This window comes from Conger conger, chromosome 17 (assembly GCF_963514075.1).
Source record: "Conger conger chromosome 17, fConCon1.1, whole genome shotgun sequence".
In the NCBI taxonomy this organism is placed as follows: Eukaryota; Metazoa; Chordata; class Actinopteri; order Anguilliformes; family Congridae; genus Conger; species Conger conger.
In genome coordinates, this window is record NC_083776.1 from 33,859,384 (window position 1) to 33,887,341 (window position 27,958).

General features: G+C 44.1%; 1 protein-coding gene across 2 annotated transcripts in view; it reads left to right on the top strand.

Annotated features, from left to right (window-relative positions):
* Nucleotides 1-1,573: 1,573 nt before the first annotated feature.
* The window catches only part of LOC133116806 (anosmin-1), a 52,998-nt gene continuing 26,613 nt past the window's right edge, over nt 1,574-27,958 (top strand). For both annotated transcript variants that reach the window (XM_061226772.1, XM_061226774.1), the window contains exons 1-2: nt 1,574-1,809; nt 10,993-11,040. In XM_061226772.1, coding sequence (XP_061082756.1) covers nt 1,618-1,809; nt 10,993-11,040 — 240 coding nt within the window. In that variant the 5' untranslated portion in view covers nt 1,574-1,617. The remainder of the gene's footprint in view (nt 1,810-10,992; nt 11,041-27,958) is intronic.

A 27,958-nucleotide genomic window follows, 5' to 3' on the forward strand; every position in this document is an offset into this window, starting at 1 on the left:
TTCACCAATTATATAATGTTGGTGAAAACTTGGTGAACTTGGTGAAAAAAAAAAGTGACATACTGCATGTTCCCATTTCAGACACTCCATTGAGCAATCCTAGGATAGAGATTGCTCTTTACCTTAACTGTGACCAGAAACACTTTCAACTGCAGGCCACTGAAGGATGGTCTTACTAATTTTTAATATAGTTTGTATATTAAGAGGTTTGTTCCAGGGCTAACATGATAGTGTGCCTCTTAGTGAAGCACTATGCTTGGTACCCACCAACAGAGATCAAGAAGGACAGTCTATGAAATGGCTCGACTGTTTCTATACCTTAAACTATTGAAAAAGCCCTCTAGGAACAAGGTTTGCCGTTTCAGCTTGCAGGGCCTTTCAGCGCAATGACAATATGCTGTGATGGCACATATGGTACATTTTTTAAGCTCCTAAGGGGGTATAATTTGCATGAATATTTTCTTCTTTGGATGTCTGTCAGAGGTGTGTGTGTGTGTGTGTGTGTGTGTGTGGGCGTGTGTGTGTGTGTGTGTGTGTGTGTGTGCAGTTTATATATTTTAAATCAAAGAATGAAACACCACAAAAAACAGAAATATTTGTGGGGTAATGGCCTATGATTTAAAGGTATAGTTATTTTGATGTCCTATTGATTGTGGGTATGGCCACAGTGGTGTCTGTGAGAGTGCTTTGTGTGTGTATAATTTCTATGGGCTCTGGATTTCTACTGTCCGGCAAAGGTGGGGTTGGCCTCTTAATCTATGATGGCATTTTCATGGCCTTATCGTAAGGGAGTCACATTACAGAAAGGTAGCCCAACTAGGGATTTAATATTTCATATTCTATGTTTCTGCTCTCTGTGTAATGGGATATATGAATTCCTGGATACTATCATTTAGAACAGTTTAAGCGATATTGAAAAACAAGCAGTGTTTTTTTTTTATCAAGATATGGACCAAATGTCTATGCATTCTTGAGGCTGGATCATGTGAGGTTGATGAATATTGTTAAATTTCCACATGCAGTCTTGTTACTGAAAATTTAGACGAAAGAAATGCAGATCTTATCCAACTTTTAATATTAGCCTTCTGGTCAGACCACAACCCTCATAACCCTCCCTATTCTTACAAAAATTCTGTCCCCTGCTATAATTTTGGCTACTCTCTGGAACTTTGGGTTCTTACCAGACATGTTTTTGATTGTCATATTAAGTTCGCTTATTTGTTTCTGTCATATGCAATGTACACACATATTTTTTGGCAATTTAACTTAGTAGTAGCATATTCCAGTCCACGTTGGTACATAACTGGCAGATCTTGTTCCACTACCTGTCCCCAAATGACACAAACACAATTTATGCAACTATGTTTTAACCTAAGACTTATTGTCTATAAAACTGAGTATGGAGCAATTTGAGAACAATTGCTCTTCAGCTCAATTGTTCTTGCTCTACCTGGCACGGCGCTCTAACCAAATGTCAGTCATTTTGGGTTCATCCAATAGCGCGTCACGCGCGGTTCTGACTCCTCCCCGAGTTGGTTATTGAAGTTTCTTTAGTTCCTAGAGTGGAGTCAAACAGTCTAGACCGATCAGAGCGTGGAGATAAAACACGAGTTAGCAATGTTTCCGAGGAACCACAGCGTGTACCTGACCCTGTTTCTGTGGATTACAGCCTCCGTGAGCTTCGGGAATGCAGCCATGAAGAAGCAGGACGAGTCCTTCTCCACGGGCAGCATTTACCGAGCAAGATGCGCTTCGAGGTGTCTCAGTCTTCACATTACGCGCATATCTGCTTTCTTCAAGCATTTTCAGGTAAAGCTTGTTGGCGTAATATTGCGAAGACATTACATATGGTAAAAGCGCAGTTCCAGGCTTCTAAAATAATGCATGAGCATGGACCTGAAGGCGCCGCACAACCGCGTGTTTAGCTTTAATTTAATTGTAGTGCTGGCATCAGCTGTCATTTGTAGTAAGTAAGTAAGTAAATAAATAAATAAAAGTACAAATAAACATTTTTCAAACATGTTTGAACTATAAGCTGAATTGAAGTATACCCATCCAACTTTTGGAAAGTCAGAGTAAAAGTTATCAGTAAGGGGTCAGCTATCATTTTCTCGTGGACTGGACGATACAGAATGTGGTGGTTTCGCGAGTGGAATTTGCCATCAAGAACGGACGATGCTCTAGACGTATACTTTATCAATGGTTAAAATACTTTCAGACGCCGTAATATGCTGGTTATTGTCATAATACCAGTAAGATTAATTAATTAAACGACAGGCGTTATTTTCTTACTGACGTATTGCACTTGAAGTGCGTGATAAATTCGGAACTGGCCAGCCTTGTTTATAGTGATAAGGCAATTTTAAAGGAACTCATAGACTTAACTCAGATGACCCCATAATTATCCATTGTAAGGAAGAATGACACAGAGCATAATGTGGCTTTGCAAACGCTGCCTTCTGTGGTTTTGTGTATTCTCAGTAGGCTATCATTACATCATTAGCCTACTTTATTTTCTGTTAATGTATAGTAATTTAGTACCTAGGAAAAAGTAATTTCATTGTCATCTCGGTTTTATTGAGGACAGAAAAAGACATATTCTTCGGTAATAGATTTTGCAGTTTAATACGCACTGCAAATAGATATTTCCCTTTCTTTTCATTTAGGCTTGTACATCTCTCTGTATTCGTCTGTAACATTTCACATTGGATTTAAACGATAAATTAATCAATTAATTAAATATATTTATCTTAACTCACCTACTACGCTAATGGTACTGCTGTGGTTTTAATGCCGTGTATGGCGTTGAATGATCGCCTTGTCAGCGTTCTTCTCGTTCTCCTATCAGTAGACATGCGCGCCTCTTCCTGTCACTTTGCTCTTTGAATTGTCTTGGGATTGGATTTGATGGGACACGCTTTAAGTTTGATGTCATAGCGCAGCTCCATTGACATGCGATAGCCTAATATATCATATTTCACATTTGTGATAGCACTTTCCCCAGTATGATATTCGTCTGATGCATTTGCCTATTTAATTAACATTCCTGCCGATTATTGTCTGTGAGCCCGCTATTCGTTGGGATTTGGTGGTCCTATCCTCTGGGCAATCCGGTATGTCGTGTCAGAAGTTGTTTTTCACTCGTCGCTGGACGCAGTGTTCTCTCCAGACGCTCCGGTGAAAGGGATTGTAGCGGGGCTTTATTTCGTCTCCTTGGACGAGCTATTCATAGTGTAGGGGTTTTCTTAAGCAAATGCGTTGCATTTACAAACGAAAAAAAAATCTAAATGATAAACCCCCGGGGGTTCAGTTGTGGCTTAGGTTTTTTGTTGTACAATAAATGTTGCTAATTACTGTATGGTTCATTAATACAACAAAGACTTAACATTAACTCCAATAATCTGGATTTTAGAGTAGGGTATTGTATTTGAAAATAAAACCGATTCAGTGAAATATACGTTAAAGTAAAAATTTAACTCAAAATTAAAAATTAAAAATTTGACTCAACTAATACCCTCCAAAATGTGATTTACCAGTTATCAAATAGTGATCTGAACCATTGCATGTATGAAATATGGGAAACAATCGTTTGGAGTGTGCATATCCAAGTTGCACGTTCTCCGATTTATATGCTTTCTGGAATCTGAAATCTACATGTGCGTATGAACTATTTGGCAACAAAGTCTCCCAATAACACGCGTACCGTTAAAATAGTGTAATAATAAATACTAAAACAGTGTTGGATCACGGAGAAGACAGGACACAACCCGTGCTCAGGGTCTCTCCTTGACTGCGAACATCAAGTACTTTTAGCAATTAAGTGATTTTTGTGGTTGCCGGGATTAAAGATAAACAATAGAATTTGCCCTCCGATATAAGCAAGACGGGCCGAGAGCAGGAGCGCGCTTGCATGTCTAACAATAGACCCCCCCGCCCCACACACATACACCGCCACCAAATGCCACTGGTACACCTCCCCGGTATTACCAATGTTCGCGCACTAAACTTTGGAACTTTGGAAGCAATGCTACCATCCACTGGTTTCCTTTGATTAGACAGACGTGAAGTGTTTAATAATAATGCAAACTACTGCCTACAATAGAGAGATCTTTGGATTCACTTAACTCTAGGGCAGGGGTCAGAGCTTTTAATTAAGGGAGATGCCTTTCTGCATATGACAGGGAAAAAAAATCCCTAAACATTTTCTTGTAAATGACCTCAGATGCTTCTTAGGTGTTCTTAGGAAACGTTGCATTTGGACACTCTTTCAGTTCTCAGCTGCTGGGAATTGCTATCACACAGGTACAGTTAAAAAGTTGATGTGGGCTCAGCTGTGTTTTTTGTCTAACATCCAGACACAAACTACTTGATTGTGAAAAATCATGTATTGTGAAACCTATGCTTCCAGTGATCTTGTAAGAAAAGACTGCAGCTTCTCCCCCAGTTAGCCAATCTTGCAGTGAACTAACCTGGATCCCGAGTCGACGCAGTACTGAATTCAGGTTGCTTAAACAAACCTTTTTCAGCACTGATTGGGTCTAAATGTCCTCAGCACATCTGCAAAACCCAGAATGGACAGAGCGGTTGGGTTCTTGCGATTTTCTCATCAAAAGAAACAGTGTTTTTTTTTTATTGACACGATGTGAATATGGCAGGCATGTGGCTTGACCCAGTCCAGCTGTCCCACGGCGGAGTCCGCCCCTTCATTGTGCACTTTTGACAGCCAAGGACCAAATGCGGGGCGAATCGCTGTGCTTTGCGGCTCAGTGCAAGCACCATGAGAAGTAAACGCCGTTTAATGTGCGAATGAAAGGCGACCAGTGATTGGTCACCTGCAGTAGACATCCCAGGAGGCTAGGTAAACGGCTGTAGCAATGTCCCAGTGTGGAGCGACTCTGGGTCGTTTTCATTCTCCCAGCTGATGGCATCTGGTGCTGGGGACACAAACGCTGGCTCGACACACACGGCATCAGTCGTAGAAATTAACGGAGGTGTCTGACAGCATTGTATTAATGCCTGCAGAGGCCTAAGAATGTTTTCCGTTCGCAACGCAAGACACCCTGTTCTTTTGGCTGGGATGCGGAGCTTTGGTCTCCGTTCAAAAAGTTTTCCTGCAAGTTTTCAAATGTCCGATTTTAGTCCCTGTAATGCAATTTTTGGAGAAACGTTTCGCTGGAGAGCAGATGCTTGTTAGTGTGATTTTGTCTGGGTGCATTTTATTCTTCATGGTCATTATCCTCCCTACACAGACTTATGTCAATGTCCAACTGCATGCCTTATCTGAAGGTAGACTGGGGCACAATATATTTAATCTACTCATTTGTTTTAATGACATGTCTGTTCAAATTCTTCTGGATGACATTAAGCCAATGGTTAGGAATATAACTTTTTAAAGTCAGTTTATTGAAGAATACTATCAAATGCAAATATATTTTTAGGAAGTGTATTTAATACATGGATGGAGACATGAAATTTGACGTCCACTATCAATAGACAGAGGGCAGTTTGCATTATGCATCGGAGTGAAACGGCACTAAAACATGTCAAATAAACAGAGGCCCTGTTCACTAGCCCTTCCAGTGAGCATTGGTCTTGTATTGAGATTATTTATGTGAGGAGCTGTAAAGCCAAAAGCAATGTGGGTCAGTGCAGCCTTGTTATTCATTTTAAGTCATAAAAATATAACATTTAAATTCACCCATTCATTCCGGACACCTTGGCCTTTTGGAGTTCTTTTTGGGGGGAATTTTGAGGGAGACTTGTGTTTTTTAAGCCAAACGGAAAGAAAAATACTGGAAAATTAGTTTAGCTGTATTCCTTTTATTGCCTTTGATATAAAATAACTTGTGGTGGGAATCAAACCGCGTCCACTGCTTGTCTTATGTGTGGACTTTTTCATTAGTTACGGGGATGAATGGAGGCTTATGTTGTCCAGACTCACCTCTTGGTAAAGCATTTAAACATGACAGACTGGTCAGTAAATCTCTTAGTCTGCGGTGTTGTAGCACCTCTCAGTTTTCTGGACTGACAAACACAGCATGGACACAGCTGGGAGTCTTTTAATAGAGTGGCTTTATTAAGGAGGACTTTGCTTGGATCGAGGCGGAGCTTGAAGATGAAGAGATTAAAACTGTATGTGTCGACTTTTGTACCATCAGATATCACATTATATAATGAAAAGGGTACAGTTCGAATGGGCAGAAATCATTTCTGAATGGGAGGGGTGGAGGAATTCAATTTGATTTGCACAAATTAATCGCAATACATAGACTACATAGATGCACAAATTAACCAGAATACATAGATCACATAAACATGGAGCAAGTACACCATCAGCAACAGGCTTTGGTGAACATTGAGTATTCATTTAGATAATAACCCAATGTCCAGTATTTTAATGGTGTTAATACTACTGGAAATCTCACCCATTACCTGTGTTCTGGAAATACCTGGAGTTAACTGGTTACTTAACTATCACAAAAAAATGTTAGTTGTGGCAACAATAGTACATTAGCTTGCCCATCTGGTTTTTATAAACATACAGACCACAATAAACAGACACAGTTAATCAAGCCTATGGAAGACCTCCAGTCCCAAGTGTGTTATGACAACAGCTACTGTCCTGTGTCCTGCCTGGCACGCTGAGCGAGTTCCGCCTGCAAGACTCTCCGTTTGGACGCCGCAAGACGCAAGCAGCCCACCTGCCCTGTCTCCTCAGCCAGCCCTGGGCGTGATAAATTCCTCTCTCCTGTGTCCTGTGTTTGCACGACCTCCCGGGTGACATTGGCGGGGCCGCGTGGCGTCTTCGCGTCCTCCGCGCCGGGCCCCGCCACCCCCTTAGACGCTGCTCGCATTGCGCTGAGGCCGGCCCTTTCTTCCGGAAGCTCCAGATGGCGGTGGCGTCCGTCGGCGAGAAGGATAACGGCGGCGGTCCGGAGCTGCGTTGCGATGGAAGGGGTCAGGAATGCGCTTCGACACTCGGACAGGAACGGGGGGCTGACCCGTGTCCCCCCCCCTGCCTGTGCGCTGTGCGGTGGGATAGAGGGGAGCTGACCTGTTGTCCCCCTCCCTCTGGTGTGAGACATGGCGGGGTCAGCCGGGAACAGCTGGGGCAACATGCCCACAGGCCCTCCCACTGACAGGGATCAGAATTAGCCCCCGAACCTCCGTCAGGGACGTCGCCCGCCTGATAGAGGCGTCGCTTGTCTGGAGCCCCCAAAGCTTCATGCAAAGCCCAGAACACGCAGTGCAATTTTTTGAAAATTGCAGGGGATGTAACATTTTGTCCTTGGAGGGCCTGCTAAGCTAGCTGTCTAGAGCTGTCCAGAGGCTGGAATAATGAGATCCAGCACAGAGTTTGTCTGTAGATTGACTTTAGCCTTTTATGTTGCCACAGCTCTCTTAAGTCCCAAATGTGATTAGAGGTAGGTGTGGATAAACATGCTCAGGGCTATCTGTTAACACTCTGCCTCTCCAATATTGGGACAAGGACACTAAACAGAACATAGTTATACCCCCATAAAATTACATGGGTTGAAAGTTACAAAGACTATACCTGACACACTGCACCAGTTGGTTATTGTGGAATATCTAGAGTGGGGGCTATTGCCCTTCACGAGTTTGTAAATTTGGGAATTGTAGTACTTTATGCCTCACCACCACTAGATGCAATCTTTTTGCTAGTTTATTGAGTCTGTAAATCAGAGAACTAATTTTAGTTCATACACAATCTCTGACAGCAGCTGGCAAGTCAGCTACCCACTTTGTTCCAGATAACAAGTTTTGTCTTTAGATTTTTGTCTTCAGTGTGCAATAATTTGTATTGTCTACCAGACCACTGTGTACATGTCAGTGTCATAAAAGTAGGCAGCATTGGGAAGCCACTGCTCAGTATGACTACCAAGACAAAATTAATCTTTAAATATGGAAACCTTGAGCAGAACAGGCTCTGTTCCCAAAGCTTTGTCATTAGTCATGAATGTCTTTGAAGCCTACTGACCATTATCATTGACACGAATACACAATATTCTGTGGTACTGGATAATGAATTAAGGCCTTTAATGATAAAGTACTTTCCCTTGGGTCCTCAGGGGGGTTCCATTGGATTATATTGTATGAAAAGACTTTGATCCTGACACTGAACTTACACAGACTTCTCCTCAGTGGTCCCTGAGACTTCTGAAATGGTGTGTTCAAAAAGTTATTTTAGGGTAATGTTGTATACTGATGGCACCGTGAGCTTATGTTTATACATATAACAATTCTATTGTGAATGATAATGGCAACGTAATTGTTTTCAGCATCTTGCCTCTCACAAAAGTTTATTCAATAAAACATTAAATCCTTTCTTTGTTTAGCGAAGTCAGTCCCATTGAGACAGCAATCTTACTTCCAAAGGGGCCTACCCTGACAAACAGCTTTGTGAAGAAAATCATTATATAACTATAGTAATATAATCCATTATTATTAGTATTCAATACTATTCGGCATCACCAGGAGTGCACACGGTGGCGGATCACGCTAGCCGTTGTAGCGGGGTTCATGCCAGGTGAACAGGGTGCCCACTGCCTACTCCATACTCCTGAGTACCCTCTTCCATGCCAGGAAAGTCTGAAACGCATGCAACATGCAGCCATGTGCCGTCAATGCAAATTTGTCACAATCGTGAATACACAGAAATGCCCAGGACCTCTGGACTTAGTGTGGGAAGGCAGTGTGGTGTAGCAGTCAGTACTACTGGAGTTTCTGTAGCTGTGACTAAATGAACTGACTTGTTACTGAGAGGGTAGGAGTTCAAAATCCAGATGGGGCAGCTATAAAAATGGGCAGTATGTAAAAACAAGTGTGTAAGTTGCTGCGTGTTAGAGCTATTAACTTCACAGTGATTATGTATTAATAAAAACTGAAAAAAAGGAAAGAGGTTCTGTAGAAACCAGAGCCTAAAATAATTCTTGTAACAGTACAAACCTGTTTTACCACACCGTCGTGTTATGCTGCTCATTGGAGCCGGTAAAATAATGTAGGTTTAGACATATTGTCCTATGCAATGGAATCTTACATTGAGACTCTGCACAGTTTGATATTGGTAATTAGAGATAAGATAATACACCAATGGGGCGTAGGGCCTACTATTTCTCTTCTCCTAATTGGTGCCCAGGAAATAACTATAGCAACAGTCATTGTTGTTCAGAACAGAAGGGAAATGCAGTCTCGGCACAGCAGACGTTTTCCCCCAAACATTTTTCGGTTCGCGGGAAGAAGTGGCGTTTGCAGCCCGCATCAGCATGCTGACAGGGGCGCCTGGTCAGGTGACCTCTGAGGGTCAGCTGGAGAGATCGGACAGGATGAGTGGGGGTGAGAATACGGAGAGCGAGTGCCTTGTGGATCCTGTGCTTTTGCCAAAATGGGAGGAATCACAGAATCCGAATAAGTCAATTGATCCCAGATGTAATCTCCAGACCTCTTGAATTGACTGCACTCTGATTTAGGATCCCCACCTCTATGAAATTGTTCACTGTTACATCCTTAGCAAAGACACTGTTAAGGTGCTGAAAGGATGCGTTTACACTCACGCCCTGTCTCAGGGTTGTTAGCCCTGTGGCCTAATGATCCGGTCGTTAGCCCACATCGTGGCCCTGTTGGGCTCAGGTTGTTAGTCCTCTGCAGGTTGTTGTGCTGATCAGGGCATTGTTGGACTCATGTTGTTAGTCCTCTGCAGGTTGTTGTGCTGATCAGGGCATTGTTGGACTCATGTTGTTAGTCCTCTGCAGCGTGTTGTGCTGATCCGGTCGTTAGCCCACATCGTGGCCCTGTTGGACTCAGGTTGCGCTATTGAGCCCTTCACCCTGCTGACCTTCTTTAACCAATTTGGAATGATCATGCTGTCAGGCTCGTCAGTCAGATCACTGCACCATCCATCCGTTCAGACAGGAGCAGACAGGCCAGACGCGAGCCCTCCTCAGCACATGCTACTGACCGCAGCTTCACTTTTCGCTCTGACCCCGGTCAGCTAAGCTCCACAGTCACTGCGGACATTGTCATTGAAGCCCTGCCTCCCTGGGTGACATTATGGCCACTTAATAGGGCTCAAGCATGTAAGGCTGATGGCTTTTGTCAGCATCATTACGTATGGATACCACACTGCGGGGTGCTTCCAAACACTGGAACCCTGCTCCTTAGTAGGGTGAACCACCCAGCAGTCCCAGTTGAAATCATAATAGCATTATAGCCACCTGGTGCAGTCCTATTGAGCAGAGGGCTAAATATTAACATGGTCATGCCTCTTGCTCCTATCCCCCTTTAATGGAAAAAACGTGTTTTGGTGATTTATGGTAAAACCGTGAGTGTTTTGGCTGTTTATGGTAAAACTGGGAGTGTTTTGGTGGTTTATGGTAAAACTGGGAGTGTTTTGGTGGTTTATGGTAAAACTAGGAGTGTTTTGGTGGTTTGTGGTATAACTGGGAGTGTTTTGGTGGTTTATGGTAAAACTAGGAGTGTTTTGGTGGTTTGTGGTAAAACTGGGAGTGTTTTGGTGGTTTATGGTAAAACTAGGAGTGTTTTGGTGGTTTGTGGTAAAACTGGGAGTGTTTTGGTGGTTTATGGTAAAACTAGGAGTGTTTTGGTGGTTTATGGTACTGTATAGTGATAGCTACTAACATGGTTTCTTCTGACACACACGAGCATCACAGCGTGCTCTTATTATGAAGGCAAACGTGTACACACACACAACCCCACACACATCTGACCTGAGGCATAGTAGAGCTGAGAGGCAGGAACCCAACTCACTTTGCAGCAACTAGGCACTGTTGAGCAGACACTAAATTATATGCAACATGACTATTTGCATACTATAAACCCAGACACACAGGAGAAATTCAAGTTCCTTAAGCAATGCTGTTTGATTGCTTATATTGTACAGCTAGCAAATTGCATGTTTAAATGTCAAATATTGCATTATGACTCATATTATGCCTGTTCTTCGTTCTGTTTCAGAATAACGGATCATTGGTGTGGTGCCAGAATCATAAGCAGTGCTCAAAGGTAATGTAATAAGAAGCATGGCATTTTATTGTATTGAAATTGCACTTGATGGAAAGACATTTGTATGGTATTTAAAATTGTTTATGAAATGTTTCCAAAAAACTCAGACACTGAGTTTAAAGCAAAGCGCGGTTTTAGTACTTCACAATGGTTCTGAGTCTAACTGCAAGGTGAACTGTGCATTTAGAGTTCAATTCATTTCTCACTAATGAGGAGATTTACATGTTCCAACAGCTCTCTAATTATGTGCAGCGAGAAACCTTCCTAGATTGTAACAGTGCAGTAGACTTAATGTAATGTTTTGAAATTTGAGGTATTCCTCTACCTTTATAATGACTGGTTTCACTAAAGTACATAAATTATTGAGGATTAGAATTCTTTTAGTGAAAAACGTTTCATGTTTGTGCTTTAGAACAACCATTTCAGTGGGAATATAATTCAGACAACCACCATGTTTAGTATGCACTTACTGTACCCTAGATATTTATAGTTACTGAAAAACTTGAGGCTGCTTTACAAAAAATAGACTTCATTGATTAACAAAAAAATATTTATATGTATGTATGTATATATTATATACTGCACATATATATATATATATATATATATATATATATATATATATATATATATATATGCACTCAGTGAGCACTTTATTAGGTATTTATTAGACTTATTATTTAGACTTTTTGGTCTTCTGCTGCTTCAGCCTATCCACTTAGAGGTTTGACACGTTGTGTGTCCTGAGATGCTCTTCTGCATACCACTGTTGTAATGCGTGGTTATTTGCGTTACTTAGACCAGTATGGCCCCTTCTCCTCTGACCTCTCCATTAACAACACATTTTTGCCCGCAGAACTGCTGTTCACTGGATGTTTTTGGTTTTTCACACCATTCTCAAACTCTAGAGACTGCTGTGCATGAAATTCACAGGAGATCAGCAGTTGCTGAGATACTTAAACCAACAATCATTCCACAGTCAAAGACACTTATATCACATCTCTTCCCCATTCTGACATTTGGTTTGAACAACAGCTGAACTTCTTGACCACATCTGCATGGTTTTATGCATTTAGTTGCTGCCACATGATTGGCTGATTAAATACTTTCATTAACAAGCTGGTATACAGGTCTACCTAATAAATTGCTCAGTGAGTGTATGTATGAGTGTATGCTTTTTTGAATACCTGCATCAATATTCATTGAATATCTTTGAAGGAGAGCAGTAAAATGAGATTACTTTATTGATAGATTACTTCAATCACATGTCATACATTAGAATGTATATTTTTTAAATACGTATATGTGGCAATTATATTTGGTAGTAGTCCTGACATTCTCTTGTTGAAAGCACATGTCAAAATAGTGTTTGTAATAGATTTTGTGTTGGAGGCACTGAACATAAATGGCATGAATTCCTTGGCACTGCCCCCAGCTAATAGAGCTTATAGAATTAGTTTGTAAAATTACATTTGGTTACATTGCCTGCATTTCTGTTTTTTATATTGTGGTAATGTCCTTTTTTATGGAATATCTGGCAAGAATATTTTAACTTATGATGTTTTATTGTCAACAGTAAAGAAAAGTTATATGATTTCAGGTTCCAAACCATGAAGTAAGCCCAACAATTAACATGAAGCAACGATTCTTTAGGCTTTGAACACAGAGGCTTTTATATTTTGGACGGTTGGCTAGCCAGGGTAACCAGGCAGACCTGGTTGTGTGTTGCAGAAGTGATGATGATTACCTCTTTGGCTAATTGCAATTCCTCCACTCTGTTGTGACACAATGTTGTGCTTGGGCCTGTGGGTGTTTCCTGCTGGTGTTGACATGTCCTCTCAAACTCTCCCAAAGCCGCTCACCCACCCCCTACCCCAAACGGGGTCCAGGCAGGACAAGACCGTTAATGAGGGCCATCCAGGCAGCATGACCAAGGGGAATTGCACTAGTGTCAAAATGGAAGCTGTTAAAACCAGTAGGTTTGCAATAATGCACTATAGGTACCCTTTCTAACAAGGGAAGTTAAAAGTTTTAAACAGTGCTCTTTCAGTGGAAAATTCAGGGGGAAAACAAAGCTGGATGAAACAGACAGAGCATGATTTGAACAATTTTGCAGCACATCCAACATATTTGAAAAGGCCGCCAATGAAAAAGCGACAGTAGGATGGCAGTGTGATTTTTAATAATTAAATATGCAGAGTGCAGATAGTTGCTTTTCCTTCTTTCTTTGGAAGTCGTTTTGTCTTGCATAGACATACAATGCAGTATCAGGACTTTCTTGATTCACAGTGTTGATATCTATCAAATTTTGCCTGTTCCATCTATAAAATAAACCCAGCAACCTTTCTGCAAGTTTAGTACTGGTTTAATCGTTTGACATTAGGAAGGGAATATGACATTGCCAGTGCATAGCAATTTACTATATTCCAGCTCTTACTAGGAGCAGATTTGTGTACAGTGCAGAATCCAGCGACAGGTAGCTGCACTAAATAGCTTAGTAACTGCTGAGCATCGGTAGTGCTCTTTCTATCTCTGACATTTGACCTAGGGACCCTCAACCCTGGTCTGGGCCTGCCACAGGGTCTGCCCATTTCCCTTTTGCCTGAAAAATATTGATGTGAGTAACCAGAGGATGTGAGTTAACTATGCTGTCAACTATAATTGACCAATAATTGCTGAGCAGCAACAAAAACAAGCAGATCCTATGGCTCTCCAGGACTAAGACTGGGAACGCCTGGTATAGATGTAGCTTAGGCCAAAACACAGGAACAAACAGATCTGTCAGAATTTACCAATTATAATTCTTCCTTAAAATGGCCTCTGAGTTTGTTTTTGGTTTCTCTGCCCGGTTTCTGTTATGTGAAAGAGTGTGTCTGAATAGCCCACAAAATGAAGCCAGTTATCACCCAGGTGATGACAGATAGGATCTCTTGGTAATTTCATTCACGTCTGTGTATGCGCCAGTGGGAATCTAGCAACACTTTTTCATTCAGCAGGGTGAGGATAAAGGTGAGCACACATAAATGTCATGATTCTCACGTCTAGTTGTGGAGTATTACACTGTCAGTTGCTTCCCTGAGCAATTATGCTTTTTAAATTAATAATGGAATGATTAAATGCTTATTTTTGTAGAAAGAAAAGTCTGCCAATAAATTCCTGCTCACAAAGCAAAAGCAGCCCAGTCCATTTTAATGGCAATAGAAGAAAAAGCTCTGAATACCAGAATCACTACAAAAATGAAAGTGGACTGGCTATACTTAACATGTGCTGTGCATTTTACACATTTAAAGTGAAGAAATAATGGACCAATTATTTTCTAAGGTATTTACAGCATTCATGTTTTATACTAGGTTGTAGATTCCAAACATAGTTTATAGAAATTAATAGAAATGCAGTATCCTAGCACTACCGCTAATACATATTCCCTGACCACCCTAGAGTCTGATAGCAGAAGCAGCTTTAGCTTCTCTTGATCTCTTCTCCATGGCTTGTAAAGAAAGTGTATGACCATTTGTGAAAGGGGGTGGGGGGATGGGGGGTGGGGGGGCTTTTAGACAGCTCTCTGGAGAATTCCCTTTAGGCATTGACCTAAAGAGATCAAACGCTAATTCCTTTTCCCATCTCCTGTTGACAGTGTGAGCTGTGGATTCCAAAGATGTGTATTCATAGCTAAGGACCATGCGTTTATAGAGTCTTTTGAAAATGTATTAAAAATCATCTTGTATTATTCCTTTTTAGGCTGAAATTAAAATCTGCCCTTGAAGATGCATTTGGGAAATTTGCCAGTATATAGAGAATATATTTTTGAAAGGCAGGCTGTGACGATAAAGTCTGTTGTTCATGGGTTATGGAGCAGTGCAGTCAGCGTCACCTCACGTTAACTAACATCTGTGGTCAGCTAAACGCCCCCAGCTGTGCCAGGTTCCTGAACACAAGCGAGAGGGGCCTGAATGCAACTAGGAGTCTGCGTCACCTTCACTTCTGGCTTAAAGTCTGCTAAAACAGACAAAATCTAAATTTAAATTCACCTTTCCTGCTGTGTGTTGTTGTACCAGCTATGGGAAGAATGGCCTCTCAGGAGAACAGTGAAGTACAGTACCTATCTAAAAGTAAAGGTGATCTTTTCCCCTAGTATTATGCAGACTGCAAAAGGTCCTGAATGTGTGAGTTATTTTGGCTTTATACTTTGGCTGTATACTTTTCACGTTGGAAGAGAAGCTGTGCGGATACCAAAAACCTTCTTTACGTGGCAGATTTTGGACAGAATTCAATTGCCTTTACTAAATGGAGAAGAGGTCAGTGCTAATGAGAGTCTATAGAATCGCAGCCAAGAGCTTTATATGGATGCAAAGCAGCTTTTCAAGGTTTTTGGTTTTTGTTTTCATAATGTAGATGACTTGGTATCTTTCCTTTCCACAGCAATGGCCAATATTGGCTCTAGGCAATAGCTATCCCGTGGTCTTTTATATTTTAAAAGGGATTGAGCTGTTTTCATGTCCGAGCCCAGTGCCTGGTTTTCCTAATTGCCCATCAGCATGGGTGAAATTGGTAAAAATGCCTGAGGTTTTTACTGGATGTCCCCTGCTGTAACAAGTGTGTCCTTGTGTGGGTCCCCCCCGGATGAAAAACAAAAAAGCATGGGGTTGTTATCGTATGATGCTTTGAGGTCATTATCAAAGCATATGTACATGCTTATTATGCATAATATCATGCAATATCATATCTTTTTATTGTCAAATTAAGTACTTCCTATTTTGGCTAACAATCAAAGTGTACAGCGATTCTGCAGGTCAAATATTATGTTTATTTTTGAAACAACAAGTATTTGTTGTTTCTACTTAAAGGATTTGGGACAAGAGGGAAAGTAAACATTGTTGGGGTTTTACGGTTTGGAAAAAGGATTGACGCTTTTCAGCCTAATTGACTGAAGTGTTTACGCAGTGACTCACTTAAAGCTGTGTCTCAAAGCCTCCAGAAAGCAGCAGCTCCTCGATATGGACACATATCATGTGGCCCAGCGGCGGGAATGGCCCAGATTAGTCCCCCTTTTCCATTTGACGAGCAGGAGACGGCAAACTAGGAAGTCAAACAAAATGAACAAAAAACGCAGCGGCCAAAATAAACTCGGCCCCCGCCCCCGGCCCCCGGCAAAGGCCCCGTCCCAGAGCCCCAGAGTCCCAGAGTCCATCCATGACTGCTCTGGGGATAAAGCCGTCCAGCAAGGCCCCTTCGTGGGGGCAGTCGGGGTCTCCATTGAGGGTTCTTCTGGGGGTCCATCTGCACATAATGGATGTGGAAAGATTAGTTAATGATTTAAACAAAGGCTGTCACTGACCATTTCCATCTGTCAGCGCTTTAAGGAAATCAAAGCTTCCAGCTTTAATTTGTGACAGGGGATCGATCGTGCCCCCCGTCCCATCCACGGTGTCCAAAGTCAGCCCCCCCCCATCTCTACTCCTCATGTGCCCCCCCCCCCCCCCACATTGTCATGATAATTAACCTCGCTGCCCTCTCGGCAGACTGGATAGAGGGGGCATTTGGGAGCGGTGGGGAGTCATTAGCATGCCATAACACCATCCTGTCCCTGCTTTCAGGGGGTGGTGAAAACTCACGCCTTTGTCCGGCGTGCCCATTGTCATTTTCCTATCCTCCCTCGTCCCCTTCGAATGCAACCACTTGAAAAAAATAGGCCAAACTGGAGCGAATGTTGGAAAAGCTGCGGGGGCCTCCCCTTTGTGCTGGGACAAAGTGGATCTGGAAGAGTCTCAAAGCGTCTGCAGATTTTTGTGTGGCGTGGAAGAACACAAGCGCTTGCTTTTCCTGTGCGGGAAGGCTGGGGGGGGCGGGATCCTCGCAGGGAGTGGAATCGCGGAGTCGCCCGGACTCGGAGCACGCCAAGAAGGTCCCTGCATGGCCGCGATTAGGCGGTTCACTTCATTACCCGGTACTCCTTTTTTTTTTCAGGGAGAAGGGTATAAAACGGGCCTTGTTCTGGTACACGGTCGAGTTGGCCTGTACAAATTGAGTAGTCTGTACCTGATTTACCCCAGACCGCTGACTGAAAATCACAATAATGCGGGAGGAAACATTGGCTGTTTATGAGCCTAAAAGAGCCCTCCTGTTTTTAAGATGCATCCCATGCCGGTTTTAATGCACAAAGACAGGTCTCATGGGAAACTAACAAGCCCCTTCAGGAAAAGGGCCACAATTAATCCATTAACTTTTAGTACTGTTGCCATTACCAACAGCCTCGCAAATTAAATTAGCCATCGTTAGGTTCCGTTTTCTTCTCATTTCCTGTCACATTCACCAGCCAGCTCCTTTTGGCCATTTTAAAGCTTTCCAATATATGCCTTTGGAGTGATGTTTTTCCTATTGTTACTCACCAAATATACGATGGGTGTTTCTTCAGAGGCAACATATCTATTTTATTATTTACACCTATTATCTCCTCTTTATAGCTACACACATATGAATTCCTAGAAGGAGACAAAGAAAATATATTTGTTTATTTTACATTCCTCAGTAAGTCGGCTCTGAGAAGGGAAATTAATTTGAAATAACGATCATGGGAAAAGTTTGTCCCCCGGTTCAGAAGTGTCCATCAAGACTAGACCGGCCCCTCCCTCCCTTCCTTTCTCACGGTGAAAAGCCCACTGCCTTAACAATGCTATTTTCTAGGTCAATCAGTCCAAAGAAAGTTAAATTGGTAGCTTTGGCTCAGGCTTGAGTCCACATTAATCTTCATTAAAGAGAGAAATAATAACGTGCACCTTTCGGAGAAAACTACCGTCCTGCCAGGGCACTTCCGTACCCACTGAGCGTCAGATAATTACTGTGAGGTCTTCACGCGGTAGTCATTTTTTTGGCTGTGCACTTCCTGTGAGGTGCCGCGATGCCCATAACTCTCAGAGTAAGTGAGAAAGCAGGAGCCTGCTGCCTGTTTTATTGTTAGGAGTGGCTGGGGCTTGCCTGCCTGCCAGGAAGTCCTTCATAGCGCCTTTTCTAGAACGGAGCCAAACAGGACTGTGTTGACACCTGTGTCCTTGTCTTTGCGTGAGGAATGTTAGCATCGCGCGGAAACAGAACAGCGGAACTGATATTTCTTTAGGATGGTTTCACTAGGCTGTTTAATGTCATTCATAATTCACCTACAAGACTGTGGGTTAGGATAGATTTACTTTGAGAGGTGAAATTAAGTCTGTGCTACTGGTCAGCTACTGGACTTAATGACACCATTTTTGATCAAATATAAACAGAGTAACTTGAATCTGAAAATCAAAGTGGAAGACAGAGTATAGAATGGAACTGAATAGAGCTGCAGTTGTGAATAATCTGACTCAGACACTTAGAATTCTTGTGGAATGAAGGCTTTTACAGGAAATGACGCATCAAACCCTTGCATGTGACCACAGCACTCTGTTTGTGTAGTTTCTCTGGCTAATCTGGGTCCCATTGATACCTACAGTATGTAAACTCACAAACTTGCGCTGATTGCCCTATGAGGAATATGTGTGATATTTCAAAAGACGTGCATAGTTTGTATTCCATAAAACTAGTCATAATCACATTTTAATAACCTTGTCCATTAAGTTGTGCTATAGATATTGTAGCGTAGGGTATGACATATGATATGCTGGATGCCCTGTACTTCATTCTGTGATATGAGACATACTTTCAAAAAATATACCTGCCATGTTATGAAAATGTGTATAAATGTATTAGCCTCACTGTGACAGTTGGCAGTTAAAATTCGTCCTTTGGGGCTACTCTGACACTTTTGATTAGATTTTCTGTTCTATTATACTCTGCCCTGTTTCAGATGTTTTCAGAGATAATTCCTCTGTGGGTTTCCGTGCAGCAGATATATTTATTGTGCTTGCCATCTCTGGCCGAGGTGTCTGGGAGTGGAGCGTTTTGGGGCCGGGTCTTTGTGTGTGGGTGGCAGGGACGTGAAGGGGGTGGGCCTGGCCTGTCTCAGCAGGACGGGAGCCTGATCTGGTCACGGCTGTTAACTTTGATTTGGTGCAAGGGGCCTCCGTGCTGGCCACCGCCTGTGGGCCCTGGATGGGTGGTGGAGCGGGCAGTGGTGAGAGTGAGGGGGTTGGGCTGGGCAGAGGAAGCCGCCATCCTCCTCCTTCCTCCATGCCAGTGTTGTGGCAGTTGTTGGAGGCGTCCATGAATGAACACAAAACCGGGACTCGTGGTTCGGCCCAGAAAAGGCACGCGGGTCTCGGTGAAAGAGAACGGAACTAAAGCAGATACTCTACGCGCAATTTAGGCCGACGCGTTACATGAAAAGGCACAGGTATCGCTGCAGTTTCTCCATGAACACAAAGTGTGAATGCCTTCAGGCGATGGGATGGGATGAACAAACACATATAATCAACTCTCACACAGCTGGCTTCATTTGACGCTTCTCTCCTGTCAAATTACAGCCCCCCCCCCCCGCTCCCATTTTTTAATTTTCTCGCTTTTCAGGAGAGATTTTCTTAATCGGGACAGCTTGTGAAAATCCTCTTTGAGTAATTGTGTTCCCGTCACAGCCAGAAGATCTCTTGCTTGTTCACAGTGTTTATTTTTATTCTCTGAGCATTAGGAGAAGTGGGTCTGTGTGTTGCATTCTCAGTCCGGCCACCTTATCTGCAGTCAGTGATAACTCTGTCCTCCCACTAAAATTGATCACTTTTACCCCAAAGGCTCTGAGCTGGGCTATGATTATGTGGTGGGGAATGTCTGTGGAGGTGACTGGTGATGTTAACAGCTCAATCTCACTGATGGAGCCTTGGCATGCTGTGCCAAATCAGGCCGCAGCCCCGACCAGCTTGGACGATGGCGCTAGATTGGTTTCCCAGCACAGTGTCTCAGCTGTGCGTCACACAAATTGGAACAGGAAATGGCTGCTGGGTGGCTGGCTATGGCGAGACGCTGTTCCTGTGCGTGGACGGGCCACTTGGTCCGGTATCTACTCCTGCCTGTGCCAGTGCGGACTGCGGTTAGCGTCCGTGCGAAGCAGTGCGTGCTTAGCCTAGCGTCACCCGAGGAAGCAGGGTTTCGCTCAGGGAGGGTTCCCAAGTCTCCTCACGCACCAGCGACCTCCCACTTTGGAATGGCCACCAGCAGTCTGTCTTCGCCAGCTGTGCATAAAGTATCCTCCTCCAAAACAATGGCTGCATTACGAGACTGAAAAGAAGAGATGTTTTCTCTGAAGCAAGACTCAGCTTCAATTTTCCTAATGAGAAAAAATACAATATTTAATTTATCTTTACTGAGGAGGAGGATTTGTTGTTACATGGAGTAATTAATTGATTCACAATAAAGTTTACTGCTAATTGTAATAAATTGATCCAAGACACTTAACAGACATAACAGACATTAGTGTTCAGGTTACAGCTCAATTAAAGCTAATTAAGAGCACAACCTAAATTAAATCAGTATACACAGAGGGTCCCAGGACCAGAGCTGGGTTTGGAAACTGGTGTAACAGATAAAATGAGGTGTGTTTTCACTTCCAGGCAGTTTCTGAACTGAGTGGTACAACATCAAAAAACAGTTTGCTTACCTGACAACCTTCAGCACAAGAGATCAGCACTGGGTTGTGAGGTCAAGTTGACATCGTCAGTACTCAAAGAAAAAAGTGATCAAAAACCAACAAGAACCTGAAGTGAGTCCACCTGGAACATGCACATCATGTGGCTTCACTTTCACTGGGGAAAATACAGTATATGACATATGATACAAAATAATATGTATAGTGTGGTGCATGTTGGTTGATTGTCATCTCCTTCCAGAGGAGGAAGGAGGAAAACCTCCAAAATCCAAACAGAGGACACATCTGCCAGCTGCCGCAAATGAAAATGGCTCTCCTGTTTGGAATCTTTTTTAAATTTGCCCTAATAACATGTTGCATAGCATGGTTGTAGGTGTTTGCTTAATGGTATAATGTTGTGGGGGGATTACTTTGTCTGAGTCCCTGGAGACGCTTATGCTTGCAGTTTTCTGTTGTTGAGGTAGCTGGAGTTTCCCTCCTCCAAACACCCTTCGGTATGGAGCGAGAGGGTTTGGAAAGCTTTTCTACTGGAATATACCTGTTGTATTCCACAGCCCACATCTGAACTGCTGGAACCCTCTGCACTCCCACACCGTCTGTGCGTAGGGAATGGGATTTTTTTCTGGTTAATCTGTTTTTAAGTGCTTTTTCTGGGTGCCTTGTTGTTTACTCCCACAGTGCATCGCTGTCAAATAATAAAACAGATATAGCAGCAGAATGTTGTTCTCTGAAAACAGTTTTTCTTGGAGGAAGACGGTTGTGTGGAGTTTATGCACGGTGGTTTGGTGTTCTGGATAAAGAAATAGTGGATGCATGAGATGATTTCAATCACAAAGAAAGTTGTCCAAATCTTCTCACCTGTGACATCATGGCCTCCACGGCCCTGGCTGTGTATCTCCATCATACTGGGGAAGCCCAGCCTTGAACAGCAGCCTCGATAATGCACTTTCGGTGAGCATCAGGAGCATTCTAAAGAAAACGAAGGTTTAACGGCAAGGGGATACATACAGATGAATGGTTTTAATTGCTGGGTAGATATTAAATTACGAGGTGTTATGGAGGTATGACAGCCCAGCCTCAGAAATAAGCGCTGGTGAGAAGGCTTGAGCGCTGAAGGAATGGCTGTAACAGCTTTGACCGGGACACAAGCGCATACGCACACAGAGCTGTGCCACTTTCCTTAATCACAGGCTTAGTTTAGTCAGTATTTTTAGGGCCGCAGTTCAAATGGCTAAGATTTCTAATGACTCCTAATTCATTTGCAACTGACAAAAATCCTCCAGTTCCACTCCTAATCCTGACCTTAATCCCAACAAACATACTGCGATTAAAACCCGAGCCCTCAGCCCACGACTCGCCCTGGGGGAGGCCTGGAACTTTCCGGAACCTGATTTAGAGAATATCGATGCCCAGCAGGGTTTGAGAAAAAATATACTTTCCTTTTTGTAGTTAAAACAGAGTTGTCTGTCATGATGTCAAAGCAAAACAAAAAGTTCTACATTTAAACTTTTACTAGACAATTTTATTCAGCACAGCCTTCCCCAAAAATAATATACATGCAGGGAAAGCCGGGGGAAAGCCGACTCGAAATTGAATTGTTCCCACCAAGCGAAAGAATTGAATGTAAACAAGAAAAACTAATTTTGCGCTTTAGACAATGAGTAGAACTCAGGTTCCGGATCTAGTCTGTGAACACAAGATCAAGACACGGTACTTAATATTTGGAAATATACGAAGGCGTCAATGGATAATGTGTTAATGTTTTTTTTAAGTATGCTGTTTAAGTAGCCACTGAACATTTGGCAAGTTTGGTAAGGAATTAGAATAATCACAATAATAAAACTGCTCATGCAGCACAAATTTTTAATGACGGAAAAAATAACATTGTTTTAGCTCTGTGTCCATTAAATGTAAAATAGTCCAGCCGGGAGAAGGCCTGTGCTGGTGTGAAGTTCGGCGGTGTGTGTGTGTGTGTGTGTGCTGGTGTGAAGTTCGGCGGTGTGTGTGTGTGCTGGTGCGTCCGCTTTCGCGCGGGCTGGCGCGGGGGCCAGGGTCGTTCTCGGGGGGCTCCAGCCTCCTCACTCATCGCCGTGGTGACGGGCGGGGCGCGGGAGTACAGTAAATCAGATAGGAGCCTGAGGAGGGGCCTGGTCTGGAGGCAGCGGCCCTGCTCCGGGGCCCGCGTTTCCCAGGACCGCCGGGCGGGGCCAGGACAGCCCTCCCTCTTATCGTCGGTCTCCCCTCGGTGGCTCTCACGGCCCTGCCTGCCTCTCAGGAAGCCACGCGGACGGGGGTCGTGTCACACCCACCCTCTGCAGCGCTGCCTCTGTCCTGCGCCGCGTGGCACCATCGTCTCCCTCCATTTCAGACTTCAGGCTTCTGCTGTCGCTGGGGTTATTCTCCACATTGATTTGTGCCACTCTCGTTTCCCCATGTGTTTACCGGGGCAGTTGGCAGGGCATGGGAAGAGTATTTCGATCAAGCAAATAACAATTCTACATTTAGTTCGGCTGCAGACAGAAACAGACACACACGACATGAGCTGTGAAACCATTTCTCAGCTCATAAATAAGGCAAGGCCTGCCGATTGTAGAGGAGATGTATAATTTATGGCTCCCACATACATACCCCCCCACACATTCGCTCACTCATGCACACTCTCTCTCTCTTTCTGTCTCTCTTTCTCTCTCTCACACACAGACATGCACACACAAACACGGCCAAGTCTGTTAGATGTTCCTCCTTTTTTTTTTATCCGTTCCTGTAACTGCATTTGAATAAATAATTCAAGTGCCACTGCAGTGTCACACCACTTGGCACATTGTTTAACTGCAGCCTTATTACCTGTTGAAACAAACGAGCGGGAACAGCACCAACAGCTTCAACCGCTCCCAAAATTACACCGGCATTGTCATGTATATATTTTCGCATTCCTCACAGAATCCAGCTCGAACTTTATGCCTCTCCTCTGGGGAAAGGAGTCAGCCTTGTGAAGCGATTGTTGAAGCAATGTCACGGTCACGCTGAGGATGAGCAATTCCTGGTTTGACAGATTAATTAATTGTGTTCTATTTATGGCAAAAAAACAAGGGATGGATCGCACACGGCGCACAGACAGGGCGGGCCGGATGCCAGGGGACTCTCCCTTTGAAAGCTCCAGTACTTGACAGTAATTGAGAGAGTGGCGATTGACTGTGGTCGTTACTCTGCGTACCAAAAGCCCACGAGAGGGCCCAGGGAGTAACATGACTCATGTAATCCTCTGTAAACATCATAACCCAGAACAAAATGACACTGCCCTTTGAAGCACTGTCCTAATTTGATTGGAAGCAGCGGCAGTCTTGTTGAAAGGGTGGGGGGAGAAGGGTGGGAGAGGGAGTGGGAAGGGGCCCATTTAAAACTTCCAGTAGACCCAGTAGATTCTACTTTTTTGATCTTGTTGTACCTGATTGACACGTACTGATTGCAGGTTGGGGCAGTCACACAGGTGCACACCTGTGTTAGTTTACTGACTGGACTGGGGAGGGTTGGGGGAATTTTATTGACTTTATTGAGGGGGAGTATCATTGTCATTCATTTCCAGTATAAACACAATTGTATATTTTTTGATGAATTATTCACTTAATCCCACTGAGGTTTTTTAAACATGATTAGCCTGTGAGAACATCCAAAGGTGATGAGTGCTTTCCCTCCATGTATGATCACACCCGCACAAAGATAATATTCCGCACAAAAGCGGGAGCATCTCGGGACACGTGCGTACATAGCTTGAGGTTTGCGAGGTGTGTTTGCTGAGAGCGACTTTCCGTTTCCCCTTTCTTCATATCAAAATAACGTTAATTGAGATGTCTGGTCGGGGAATTCTGTGTGCTGTTTGACCTTTCAGAAAGGTAAGGCTGTCTGCAGCTGCTGGGTCTGAGGACCAGACGGCTCTGTGGATGCAGTCTCGTTATTGGGGCAGAATGGGCTAGACTGGGCTAGAGCTCAGGCAGGGAGCCATTTCCGTCTTCATGCCAGAGTAATGATGCATGAGACAAGTGTCTGAGGAGTACTCTGCTGGGGTTATCCAACAACATATGCTGTCCTAGATTGACAGTACTGGGGTTATCCTACAACAAATTGTATCTGAGTCTGTGGAGCACTGGGGTTATCCTAGAACATGCTTTATCTAAGTCTTACAGTGCTGGGGTTATCTTAAAATATGCTGTCCCTAAGCCTTACAGTGCTGGGGTTATCTCACAACATGCTGTGTCTAAGCCCTAAAGGGCTAGGTTTATCCCACAACACAGTATGGATAGTCTGCCAGCGGTCACAGCAGACCACAATTGTTGAAGGAAAAAAGCCCATTTCCTCTTATTTATATACAAATATGTGACTGAAAAGCTGAGCAGTTCTCTCAGAACACGAAAAAAAAAGAAGTTGCGGTTTGAAAGCGGGTGAAACTTGTTACTTTCATCAACTACTAACTTACAGTCTGGTTGACCAACAGTCATTCACTCAAGACCATGGAGTGGGTCGGGCTGCTGAACGCAGCACTCTAAGAGTGCATTGGACTCCAGTAAATGCATAATATGCGGCAAAGTAAATGTATTCAGTGTTTTTAAGCAGTGTTTTTTTTTGCGTAGGAAGACAGGGGATTTAATGCTTATTTGTAATGCAGATTTTGCTCTGCTCCTATCGCAGAATATAGCAGCGAAGTGAAGCTGGGAAGTGAGCTGTGTTTTGATATGTTTTTCTCGTAGTGCATCAAAGCTGACACCATCCTGCTTTGTGTTCGCCTCCTCTTTCAGCAGCTGCGCAACTCCTATTTTATGATTTCATAAAGTCCCAAGGCCTTTTTGCTTTATGGCCTCTGCATAAGCCTGCCTTTATCTAACCTTTATTGAGCCGGGCGAAATAAAGTGCTTGATCCGAATGCGAAATTGTACTGAAATAAAAAGTTGACATTGAAATATGACGGCGATGTGGGAAGTGGGGCCGTTTCCATGCATAAGAATAAGCCCTGCGGATGAGTGAGGGGACAGGAACAAAAGGGATTTTGAGTAATGGTTCCTCCAGCGGACAGGAGAGGGAAAGAGAGAGGGAGAGGGGAAGGGAGAGAGACGGAGATGAGTCAGGCTATTCATATACCGTCACTGTTTTTATACTTCTTTTGTTTGAATACAAAGAGGCTGGACAGTCTGCCTTCCTTACGCAGTTTGTATACTTATATACTTTATTCAGGTGGGGAAAGCAATGAAGGTTACAGATAGAGATGGTGTATACAAAGTGTCATGGCAGGGATTCAAACCCCCGGCTGCTTGGGGCTTAGCGACCCTATGTTCTCCTTGTTTCAGTATTTTGAATTGAATCAGACATTGAATCAAAATGAATTGCATCTAAAAGAGGAGAAAAGGGGAGAGATGGATTGGGACCGAGAGAAGGAGAGACATTCAGTACTATTCATATACTGTTGCTGTTTTTAGCCTTTTCTTGTTTTGCTTTAATGAAAAAAAGTACAAGTAGTGCTCTCAGGGATGTAGACAAAGCCTTGAGAACAGGGGATATGTGTGTGCGGGGTGTCGATAAATAACGGGATGTTAAAAAGGAGGAGGGGGGTACATTGTGAACCCCCCTAAGTTTTTTTTTAATCTGCGCAAACAGCAAGTGCAGCAGAAAAAGCCATTACCGTGGGGTGGCAGTGCTGGGATTTACTGCCCGTGATCAGGCGCGGAGATCAGCCCGGCGCGCTATCACAGGGGCTGAGGCGACGCACTCAAACACACGCCATAAATATCCCCACCTCTCCGAGAGCCAACACCCAGCATGATCGTTCAGCAGGGGATCGATAACTGCGCTGTGGAGGAGAACACATAATAATATATTCATATAATAATAATAATAATAATAGTTTCAGTTTACTGTTCAGTCGGAATCACAGCGTCATTCCCTGTCTCATCACTGCTGTGTTGAGCCCCAGGACGAATGCCCCTCAAACAGCACTTCCAGGAGCTGCCTCGCAGGAAGTCTTCCATCTCCCAAGCACTGATCAAGCCTGGTCCCCCGTTGCTCCAGCCATCAATCAGGACAGGCTCAGCCGACACTCGAGGGCCGCTGAAACCAGCCATTATGTCTGCAGCGCGGTTTGAAAGCTGGATGGTGCTTATTCTGCCAGTCTGTCTCGGGTAGAGCCGCATCAATCTTTACACAGTGCCCTCCCTGCATCCCCATGACACCCACTACTGCAGTGCTGGTGTACACACGCATAATGTGTGTGTGTGTGTGTGTTTATGTACAGGGTGTATTAAAATGTGGGAATGTGCTTCTGTTCTCTCCCGTGCGTTTGGCAGCGCCTCTCGTGTTGCTATGGCTGGACCCGTGGGCGATCTCCTCTGGTCGCCTTTCACGCTCCATAAACTCAAATCTAAACACCTCGGCGTCGGTGTATGTATTTATGTTTTCCCGTCTGCCGCGCTGCCAGCGTTCACAGCCTCTGCCGAGCTCCCGTACCCGCCTCTACCGCACCGAAGTGTGGGCTTTTAGCGCAAAAGATCCCTCTGTACCCCTGGGAAGTTTTCTCCAGGATGTTCCCTGACCCTCCAGCCCTCTGCTAAACCCCCCCCACCACCAGCCCCCAACTCTCTCTCTCCTGCCCCTGTGATGGGCTCAGAAAGACCCAATGGCACTCTGTATCCTCGCTGGACCCTTTGCGCCACTGTTAGGCTGGCCAAGCGGAACGTGTTCCTGCCCCGTCGCACACAGAAACCGCAGTGGCTTACAGCAGCGTTAAATAGGAAGCGAGAGGTGCCCCATCGCTGCCTCCCGTACCCCAAACCTGCCCTCCCTCCGGCCAGGCCTGCTTAACCATGAAGAACGCGTCACTTTCCAGGAAACAGATAATGACATACACGGCCAGGCAGGAGACACAGTAGCTTTTGTTCTGGTTGGGCTTTGGGGAGGCGGGGGGGGGGGGGGGGGTGTTTGTCTGTCGTTTACCCCACTCACCTCAGAGTCCCCCCCCCCAGGGGCCCCATGTCCTGATGATCACCCGCGGAGGAACGCGGTGCTGTGGAAAAAACCAGCCCCTGCTAACGGCCCACTGTGGAGACGCCATCAAACATGTGCACCTCGACACAGCTCGCAATGTGGCAGGAGTTTACGCACAGCCGGGTACCTCTAACAGCCGCTTGACAGTTGTTTTTCTTTCTCCGCTGAAGCTCGTCTGTGGATCTGGATCGAGATAATACATAAAAAGGGACAATGATTGCTCCTGCCTCCTGAAGTGGTTAGTTTAGTCTTGTGGAGGATTTGCGAGGCATGATTGATGATCACGCCCCTGCCTGCTACCGGCTTTTGCTGAGATGTCTGTCATCACCTCTCGTCCTGCCA